This window comes from Fukomys damarensis, unplaced genomic scaffold, assembly GCF_012274545.1.
Source record: "Fukomys damarensis isolate Sample0158 unplaced genomic scaffold, DMR_v1.0_HiC HiC_scaffold_39, whole genome shotgun sequence".
Classification (NCBI taxonomy): Eukaryota; Metazoa; Chordata; class Mammalia; order Rodentia; family Bathyergidae; genus Fukomys; species Fukomys damarensis.
In genome coordinates, this window is record NW_022900951.1 from 50,779,631 (window position 1) to 50,790,362 (window position 10,732).

Sequence of the window (10,732 nt, forward strand, 5' to 3'; positions counted from 1 at the left end):
TGCATTTTTGTATTTAATAGATGTTTTAAAAGTCTCACTCATTCAGAATATCACAGTATGAGTCCAATAAAAGTTTTTATTCAAACATTTAATACTGATAATAAAGATAATAAAAATAAAGCTTTAAAAAAATAAGGCAACACTTCAATTACTTCTAAGTTGAGACTTTATCTCATGGCACTACTGTGAATAAGCTTGAGTTCTAGTTTGTATTTAATAGATGTTTTAAAAGTCTCACTCATTCAGAATATCACAGTATGAGTCCAATAAAAGTTTTTATTCAAACATTTAATACTGATAATAAAGATAATAAAAATAAAGCTTTAAAAAAATAAGGCAACACTTCAATTACTTCTAAGTTGAGACTTTATCTCATGGCACTACTGTGAATAAGCTTGAGTTCTAGTAAGCGAAGAACTACAGAATCTACATCCCTCGAGCTGAAACTTGGGAATTGCAGATAGAAACTTTCAACTTGTTTTTTACCTGCTATAATGGTAACTGAAAAAAGAGCTGATCTGTCAAATATCCCCCGTGCAATTAACTGAGCAGGAGAGATGGCTAGATATTTAGACAAACAAGATGATTATCTATAAAAAGCAGTATGTAATAAATGCTAAATGAGCAGCACAGATAATATACAGTGTTTTATTAGCATTCAGAAGAGGGTGCAATTACAATTGGAAGGAACTCAATGCCTGTTTTGAGTCTGCGATAATGAAAATATTGCCTGTCATTTATTTTGCCCATAACTTAATCATCTCCTTTATGGATTGTATGTATCATTCCCCAAATATTCACTAAAGCTATGGACTCAAAAGCTAACAAGTCAACACAGTATTAGAAAAAAACATTTGAGGGCCTTGTTTTCTTTTACAATAAAACAAAAATATGGTTTTTCTTCTAATGTATCAAGATTGTCAGCTGTAGTAAATAATGGTATATGAAAACAACTGTTTCCCATGTAAAAGCTATAAACTACTGTTAATTATAAGTTAGTTTATATGTATAAATATTATTTACAATGGGATTGGATTCTGATTTAACTTAATTTATCTTTGGCTTTCATTCTTCTACCTCATATAATGTAGGAGGTCATCATAAGGTTGCTACTAGTAAAATAAAGTTATGTTATTTTAGGATTATGAAAAGAGCATTCTGTGAACCAAATTTGTCCTACTCTAGTGGTTCTTTAGTCTTAGAACCCTTTATGTTTCAAAACTTTTTGAAATCCTCAAAACATTTTTAATATGGGTTATATCAATAAACATACACTATTATAATTACAAATTGATAAAATATAAAATATTCATTAATTTTTTAAACCTTAAAATATTAACATTAACATAATGTGAACATTAGATTGATGATACAATCAGATGTCTTGTATTCTTGGGAGTATTCCACTGTACTCATGAGAGAATAAAGAATGACAAAAGCAAACAATGTCCTGATACCTATTAGAAAAATACTTTTTACTTCATAGTTCTCCCAAAACTGTATCAAGACCTCTATGGGTTTGCAAACCATGCATTAAGAACCACTATTCTAAACAACATTTCAAATCATGCTTTTATTCCTAAGCATCCAGTACATAGATGCCATTTATACATGAGGTTCATAAAAAAATCAACATGCATAGATATCTCATGAGTGAAAACCTGGGTTACTATTTATATTTTGTCTTGATCTATAAGTACCTCTGGGTGTGAGCAGACAGGCTCAGCAGTTATTTTGCTTATTAAGACAAATATAAAAATAAAGTTATTACTTTGCAACTTATCCTGGTCTCCTCTGCCTAGTTCCTAAAATATTATATTTTCATCTCCATGGTAAAAAAACACAAAAGCAATAAAATATACCCCAGGAAGAGTGATAAAATGTGAGAAAAAAATCAGTATCTAAAGATTATCTTTCTAGAGAACCAGAAAAAATAGCTAAGAAATGAGTTTCCAGCTGGAAAATTCCAGCAAATCTTAACCTTAAGACTTTGAGAAACTGTAAAATATTTAAATCAAGTAAAGACTGACTGCAGCCCAAATATTTACAGAAAAGTGTGAGACAATGATCTTCTTACTTTGCGCTTGATGTTTTCTAGAAAGCTTTCTCCGCCCTTTTTGAAGTGTGGATGTTGAAATTCCATAGATTTTGCCTTTGAGCCAGTCTTTGCCTTCTTCAATTTAATCACCTTTCGGAAACCATCTAACAATAAATAAAACAATAACAATAAGAAACAAAGGTCACTGAATAGATTCTTGTCAGGAAAGCTGAAAATTATCAGAATATATTAGCAATACTGAGAAATACCTGTCAACATAATTGCTGAAATAAAATAACCTAATTTCAAATTTGGGAACTGAGATCTCAGTAGTTCGTTTTATTTTGTTTATATAAAACGTGAAAATGAGCCTAAGGTACTGGTGGAGAAGCATGGATGATTAAAACCTATATGAAATCAGCCAATCTCATTTTAACAAACAGCTTCAAATTTCTGCAACACTCACTATTATGTGGGGATATCTCAAGGATTACTGAGAGCAAAAATAAATGATTTTGGTTTCATCTTTTAGTGCTCTGCTCACCCTTTGAAAATACTAAAAAGGAAGTCATATGAACAAGGAGAAGCAAAGGTCTTAGATGACCAAGTAGATCATCTGCTCCTAAAAAATAAAGAGCAGCAACAAGAGAACAAATAACCCAATTAAAAACGGCATAAAGGCTGGGGATTTAGCTCAGTGGTTCTACCACGTGCCTCGCAAATGCAAGGTCCCAAGTTGGATCCCTGGTATGAAAAAAAACGGGGGGGGATAAAGATTTGAATAGATGTTTCTCACAAGAAGAAATACAAATGGCCAATATATGAAAAGAATAGTAAATATCACCGGTTATCAGGGAAATGTAAAGCAAAAACATAATATGATATCCATCTACTGGAGTAAGAATTGTGATTAACATTTAATTGTTTCTCTTAGCTTTTTGAAAAGAAGTTCATATTACTCTTTGTATTTCTTTTCTGTAAGAATCTTTTTAGTTTATGTCTTCTACTGAGTATCTACTTTGAAGATAACAATGCATAGTGTAATATCTATTATTCTGTTTTAAATTTTTTTCATAAAAATTACAAAAATAATGTGCTGGTGGGGATATGGAGAAAAGGGAATTTTCAAATACTGTTGGTGGATTATAGCCAGTATGGAGCTTCCTTAAAAAGTAAAAATAGATCTATCATATGATCCAGAAATCCTGAGTGTGGGTATACAATCAAAGGAAATGAAATCATCATACCAAGGAGATTCTTGCACTTTCAAGTTTATAGTGACACTATTCAAAAAAGCTAGGATATGCAATCAACCTAGGTGCCTTTCAAAAGATAAATGGATAAAGGAAATATGATATATATATATACATATATATATATGTATATATATAAATTTAATATTCAGCCACAAAGAAGAATGAAATTTTGTTAATCACAAAATGGACGATACTGGAGGACATTAAGTTAAGTGAAACAAGCCAGGCACAGAAAGACAAATACCATATATGCTCATCCATACGTTGAAACTAAAAAAGGTGTACCTGAATGTAGAATAGTTATTACTAAAGGTTTAAAAGCGTGTGTAGAGGGGAGAGGCTGGACAAAAGGAAGTTAAATAGTGTTATGGTTTGGGCCTAAATGTCCCCTCAAAGTCTCATGTGGTCATAGGTGGCTTTTTCAGAGGCGGCTGAATCTAGAGTATGTGATGCTGGATTAAGGGCATATGATTACTAAATCAGTACACTGATTGGTTTGGCACCACCCTAATCCCAGTAGTCTGGATAAGATAAAAGGGAAAGAAAGATGCTGCTAAGGCTTTCCTGTTGCTTTGCTACCTTTGCTCTGTAATGTACTATTGTTCCTCCACTATGGGCCACTCTGCCTTGGAGCCAGCCATTTATGGACTGACACCTCTACACACTGTGAGCTAAATAAATCTTTCCTCCTTCAACTTTGGGTGTTGGTTATCTTGTCTCAACAATGACAGAAAAGTAACTAAGACAGTACCAAAACAGTCAGATAGAAGAAGTGAGTTCCAGTATTGCACAGCATAGTACAAAAACTATACCTCAGAATAACCTAATTGTTTTGTGAAGATGTAGAAGGGCACTGATCAAAGCCTCCAAATATAAAGAAATGGTAAGGAGAATGGAATGCTATTCACCCTGATTTGATCAGTGCAAGCAATATGCATGTGTTAATATATGACACTGGGGTGTAGTACTGAATGCCTGTAGTCCCAGCTACTCAGGAAGTTGAGGCAGGTGGACTGCTTGAGACTAGGAGTATAAGGGCAGTCTGGGAAACACAGCAAGACCATGTCTAAAAAAGTATATAAATGTTGCACTGAATTCCATTAATATTACAATTAATACATGCTAACCAAAAATAAAATAAAATAGAATTTTAAGTTTCCACATGATAATTTTTTTGAGACTGACCTGGAACTCACTATATAGCCCAGGCTGGTCTCGAACTCACAACAATCCTCCTGCCTCAGCCTCCCAAGTGCTGGGATTACAGGCATGTGCTATCACTCCTAGCCTGCATGACGATTTTTAAACAAAGGAAATGGAAGGATTGTGTATGTGTATGTTATGTGTTTCTGCTTTTGTGTTTTCTTTTTTCAGTAACAGGATCAAACCTAGGGCTTTGAGCATGCTAGGACTGTAGTTTAGTGATAGAAAGCCCAGAAATCTGCATGCATCTACAGAGAAATGATTCTCACTCAACAAAGGTACCAAAAACACACAATGAGCAGGAGGACCACTTTAGCTCAAGAGTTCAAAGCCAGCCTGAATAGCATAGTGAAACCTTACATTAAAATAAAGTGAAATGGAACAAAATAAAAATTTAAAAATTAATATCTTTCTTAGAATAAACAATCAAAAAGAAAATAAGGGTATAAAACATTACCAATAAGTAATTGTTTTTGCACTCTAAGTGTAATTTCTTACTGCCTTTTCTACTAGTCAAGGTGGACTTTCTTCCCATGGGCCTAGAATACAGAACGTTGTTGGTATTTCTCATTCTCACAATATTAATATTTATATTCATATTTTCTACAAGCCACTATGCATTGATCATAAATTTTTAGAAAGGGATTATATATATTATGCATATGCATATTCATATATATTCCTTTAAAACAGACTACTTTAGAAGAAATACGAAAGAGCAAGAATTCCTTGTACTTTTTCTTTTTGAAATTTCTATTAATTGCACACATGCTACTAATTACATTATAGAATATTTGACTAAATGTAAAATTTTTGCCCGGGGGCTTCCAGAGCCGCAGGTATGCACTGCTATGAATGTCTCTCCAGATCCCTCTATGCACAGCTAGTGTAGGCATCACAGTAAAATCAATGTTGAAATCAAACTAAAGATTAAAAATTAAAATTCATTTATGCAATAATGTTAAATGCCTGCACATACCCAAGTGCACTCATGTGAGACAAAGCTGATGGGTGTGCCCCACAACCCTCCAAGTAGTTAATTTTGAATAACTATGATTGTCCGACTATTTTTTGTGTTGTTGTTTCAAAAAAACTTTTGTTGTTGTTGTTGTTTAAAAGTAAGGCACTCTTGTAATCTGTAATGGACTAATTTTAGTTGTTGAAGCTGCTCCTCGGTTTCACTTGAGAATAATCTGGGACATCTTAGTATTTTTCCCTTCTTTTGCAGGGGGGCAGTGTTGGGGGGTTATTTTTTTTTAGTCTTATTTTTAAAAATTCAGTAACCAGTGGACAGCCCTTAGGGGAGGAGGACGGACTGATTCCACATTCCACTTTCTACACCTAGATTAGAGAAGTATGTTCCCCAGCTGGTGGTCTCAGGAAGGAGCATAGTAAATGCCTCATTTCATAACATAGTCCTTTTCGAAAGTTGCCTTTTTTCTCTTTCCACCCTTGAGTAGATTCAGTATTTGATGAAATTCATGGAAGTGGGTGGGAGCTGTCTTGCCCCTCCGCTTTACTAGAATGTACTTTATATGTTAAATGTGACTCAAGGAAATTTGTTTACCATTTGCTGATTTTCTTTGAAGTTAATTTTAATTTCTTTCACTGATAAATGAAAAGTATCGCACCTTTTGAAATACACCAAAGGGATTGAGTTTGAAATTCCCTATCAAAAAATTTTTACTATAAAATGCTAAAAACCTACTAGAAAGGCATTAGTAAATAGATAGCTTTCTATTCTTCTAAGTAACCAGGAAAATAAATCATGTTTCTAGTTATGTTAAGAAAGGTTCAATAAAGCCGGGCGTGGTGGCACAAGCCTGTAATCCCAGCACTCAGGAGGCTGAGGCCGGAGGATGGCTGTGAGTTCTAGACCAGCCTGGGCTACATAGTGAGTTCCAGGTGTCTCGACTCGATATATATATATAAAAAAAATAAAGGTTCAATAGTAAATGTATAATGTTGAAAGATGAAAAAAGCAATGGGGGAAATAGATATATTAACTTGACAGTTCACGCACACACACACACTTATATAATTAAATTAAACTGCTGCAATGCTTGTGGTTTTTGTTGATATATCTTATAAATTTTAAATGAAAATATTGTGCATTGTTAGTAAACGTAAAAATTTCTGTGCTTCTAAATTTGCATGATTTAAAAGCAGCACACTGTTTATTCTTTCTTATTACTATTTTGAGGCTCTGAATGTAGTACTTCATAGATGTTTTATATAAATAATACTTTATTTTTTCCTATAATAGATTTTCATTATGAACATTTGAGGAATACATAAAAAGGAAGTATCTCTTTAAAAGTACGTAAAAGTGAAGGCGGCTTTAAAAAGGACCTCTTGGTATTACACAAGATGATGAAATATTTTAAATATGAGAAAACATTTATGATAAACACTAGGTTAAAAAATGCAAGATGGAAATTCTACAAAAGTACTATTCTAAGTTTACATATATACACGTATATTTGTATATGTATATGTGTGTGTACATATACTATTTCTTATGTACTTCTGCAGTTTTCTATAAAGTAACACCAAAAATTATGTTGAATAAAAGAGGTCTTATTGCAGAAGGTGGATTCATATTTGTGCTATGTCAGACTTTTAATTTTAAAGATTAAAGAGAAAAATCTGTTCTACCACAGTAATGGAGTCCAGATTTGACTTGCTAGCTACAAACCTTGATCAAATATACTTACTCTCATTAGGTCCCATTCCTTACGTCTAACATAATAGCATTAAAATAGATAAATTCTTAGGAACCATTCATGTCTAATATTCTATAACTCAAAAGAATCAAAACACGTCTTGCCAGAAAGGGCATTTTTATATTTGACATCTCAATCAATAAATCAAACTAAGTAGATTTATTTTTATTGCTGAGAATTGAACTGAGGGCCTACACACTGAACTACATTCTCAGCTCTTTTTAATTTTTTTAAAAAATGTTAAGACATCATGTCATTAAGTTGCCTGGCCTGGGCTTGAACTTTTGATTTTCCTGCCCCTGTGTAGCAGAGTGCTGAGGTTACAGCCATGTGCCACCATGCCCAGTTCAAGCTAATTATGAATAACAGACTTTACAGTAGTAAGAACACCAAATGAACTAGAGGAATATTCATATGTTTAAAATAAAAGGAGTAATTTTTTCTGTGATATCCCACTAAATTCTAATAACATTTGCAGAAATAAGTAATACTTACAGATATTGAGCTGCCGTGTGAAGCTGGCTATATTGCTATGTTTGAAGAATTTTGGAAGCACCTTTTTGGCAAACATTGGTTCATTTACAATGCAAAAGCTTTCACCATTCTAGAAATAAGGGAAGACAAAAAGGTAGTTATTTACGGAAAAAGTGAAGTTAAAGCAAAGAAACAATTCAACAATGAATGTATCAGAAGCTAACAAGCTGAAAGATTTGTGAAAATGTAAAGCCAAAAATTATTATTTAAACATTAAGACTGGGATATATATTCATCAGAAGCAGAGTGAATCCTTAGCATGCTCAAGGTTCTGGGTTCAATCCTCAGCCCTGGGGAAAAATTTATTCTACAGGCGCCAGGGATGTAGCTCAGTGGCACCGCGCCTGCCTGGAAAGTTCAAGGTCCTGAGTTAGATCCCGAGTACCAGAAAATATATACAAACAAATGAACAAAGAAAAATAAAAAACAGAAAGAACCTTCCAAAAATTATTCTACAGAGAATATGCAAAAACAGAAACTATAAAGAAAAATGCAGTAGATTGACCACAAAAAAGAAAATCAACGTACATACATGACCCTGTAAATTAAAGACACAAACTAAATGGTAAAATAAAAAATGGAAAAATATTTCCAGTACAGACAACAAAGAATTATTATTAGCATATAATGAGCTCTTATAAATTATTAAAGCGCAAAAACTTCATTAGAAAAAATTGGGAAAAGACACGAAGAAGTAATTCAAAGAATTAGCAAATTAAGGCTTAGAAAACTGTCCAAAATGTAAATTAAAGTAGTAATGAGATATAATCAGATCAAATTGGCAAAGACTTTTTAAAAATGTTAACAGCCAGTCTCAACAAATTAACAAATTAAAAAGCAACCACACACTGTTGGTGGGAATTTAAACTGCTTAATATCTCTAACAATATGTATTTAAAGCCGTTAAATGATCTTGGACTTGGAAATTCATAATGGGATAATTGTTGATATGTGTACAAAATTAGCTATAAACTGTTATATAAATAATCATATATAGTATCTTTAAAATAAAAAACTCTAATGCTTTATACAACTACACAATACTATTGGAAAAATTGAAAACAACCTAAATGCTAAGATATTGATTAAATCTATACAAATGAATGTCTTACTGCCATATAACGAAGTTTTGGAAGAATGTTTAATGAAATAGAAATATTTATGATATATCTGCAGTGAAAAAAGCAAACTTCCAAATGGTATAAAATATATCATTTTATGAATAATAAAGATATAAGTCTGGAGATGTAGCTCAGTGGTAGAACGCCAGCCTAACATGCTCAAGGCCCTGGCTTCCATCTCCAACACTGGAAAAAATAAAATACCACATATACACAAGAGAATATTCTACAAATGCTAACAGTGATTTATTAATGGATGGTAATATAACTTTTTTAAAAAATTTTTGTTATTTTTATTTTCTAAATTTTCTAAAATAAATCTACTTTGATTAAAAAAAGTTAATTCAAAAGTAGGCAAGTCAGGCATGGTGGTGCATTCCTGTAATCCCAGATCTCTAGGATGCTGAGGCAGGAGGATTGCAAGTTTGAACTCAGCCTAGGCAAATTTAGTGAGACCTTGTCTCAGAATTTTTAAAAATGGGATTGAAGATATAGTTCAGTGCAAAGGACCTGGGTTCAATTCCCAGTACCTCCCCCTCAAAAGTAGGCAACGTGATAATATACATACATACATATTACTCTTTCCCCTAAATTACAAATTTTATATGCTTAATGAAGTAATAACAAAATTAATTAACTTTAGTATTACAATATTTAAATTTTACTGTCCACTTGGATTAAGATTTAGAAAAAACTCATGTGTTATTTTCCTATATTACCTCATGAGTCATAGTCTAATTTGTTCTCAGAATTCCTCAGTCAGTCTTATTGAAGATGAGCATGTGCTGGAGGAAGAGACTGATTATCTGCTTCTCAAAAGCCCTTTGGACTACTTTAACCAAATTGAATTATTGGAACAAAATCCTCCAAAGCCACTTCCCAGAATTGACTGGACTTCAGAGATAAAAGAGAATCTCATGAAAAATTTACATGTCATGTTAGTCTATTCCTTCCCTTGATCAACTCTCTATGGAAATCAAAAAGAAAAAAAAATGACTAGTCAGGTACTGAAAGAGTCCCTAGACAAAATTGGTCACATTTAGGGCGGTGCGGTTGGTGAAAGAGTCCCTAGAGAAAATTATCTGTAAACTAGATAAATGATATTTCAATAAATAGATATACAATAAAAGTGAAAGCAAAATATGATGATGCATGTTTCAATTTAATCACATTGTGTATTTTAGTACATCCTTCACTTTATGATAATTAAAGAGTGAATGTTGAAAAAAGAAGTGTATCAAAATATTAACTGGAAAAAAGATTATTTATATTACAGCTGTGAGTACTTACAAAAGGTACATTATCTTTCATGTATTTCAAGTATTATTTGTCTGAAAAGAATCTAGGATGTCCAGAAAAGGGGAGGAAATATCAAATCATTTGTGGCATATTTGTATGATGAAATATAATGTAAGCACTAAAGATGCTGCTTAAAAAAATGAATTTCTTGGGAAAATGTTGGCAATGCTGCTATTTTAAAGACAAAATTGCATGCACACTATAATATTTTAAATATTTTCTTAAAATAAAAATTGGCTTCATTCTAATTGTAAAAACATTACATTCTCAATGTAAAAAATAAAGAAAAGATAAAATGATGCAAAAAAAAGGCCTCAGCATATGGAGATAATCATTAATGTTTTAAAGAACTTCCAGGATATCTGTCTACACACACTAATCTACATAAGTATGTTTATAACAGTATACACTGAAATATTTTACACACTGACATACAGATTTACACACACACACACAAATATACATATAAACATAAAATGAGATTTTACTAAAGTTGATTTAAGTAGGACAATGATAAATATATTGTTCTGCAAATCTTATTTCTATATTAAAAGT

General features: G+C 32.2%; 1 protein-coding gene across 1 annotated transcript in view; it reads right to left on the bottom strand.

Annotated features, from left to right (window-relative positions):
* LOC104867781 (heat shock factor protein 3) overlaps nt 1-10,732 on the bottom strand; it is a 50,391-nt gene that overhangs the window by 30,288 nt on the left and 9,371 nt on the right. The window contains exons 2-3 of the mRNA XM_019208684.2: nt 7,719-7,827; nt 2,078-2,202 (exon numbers count right to left, since the gene is read on the bottom strand). Coding sequence (XP_019064229.1) covers nt 2,078-2,202; nt 7,719-7,827 — 234 coding nt within the window. The remainder of the gene's footprint in view (nt 1-2,077; nt 2,203-7,718; nt 7,828-10,732) is intronic.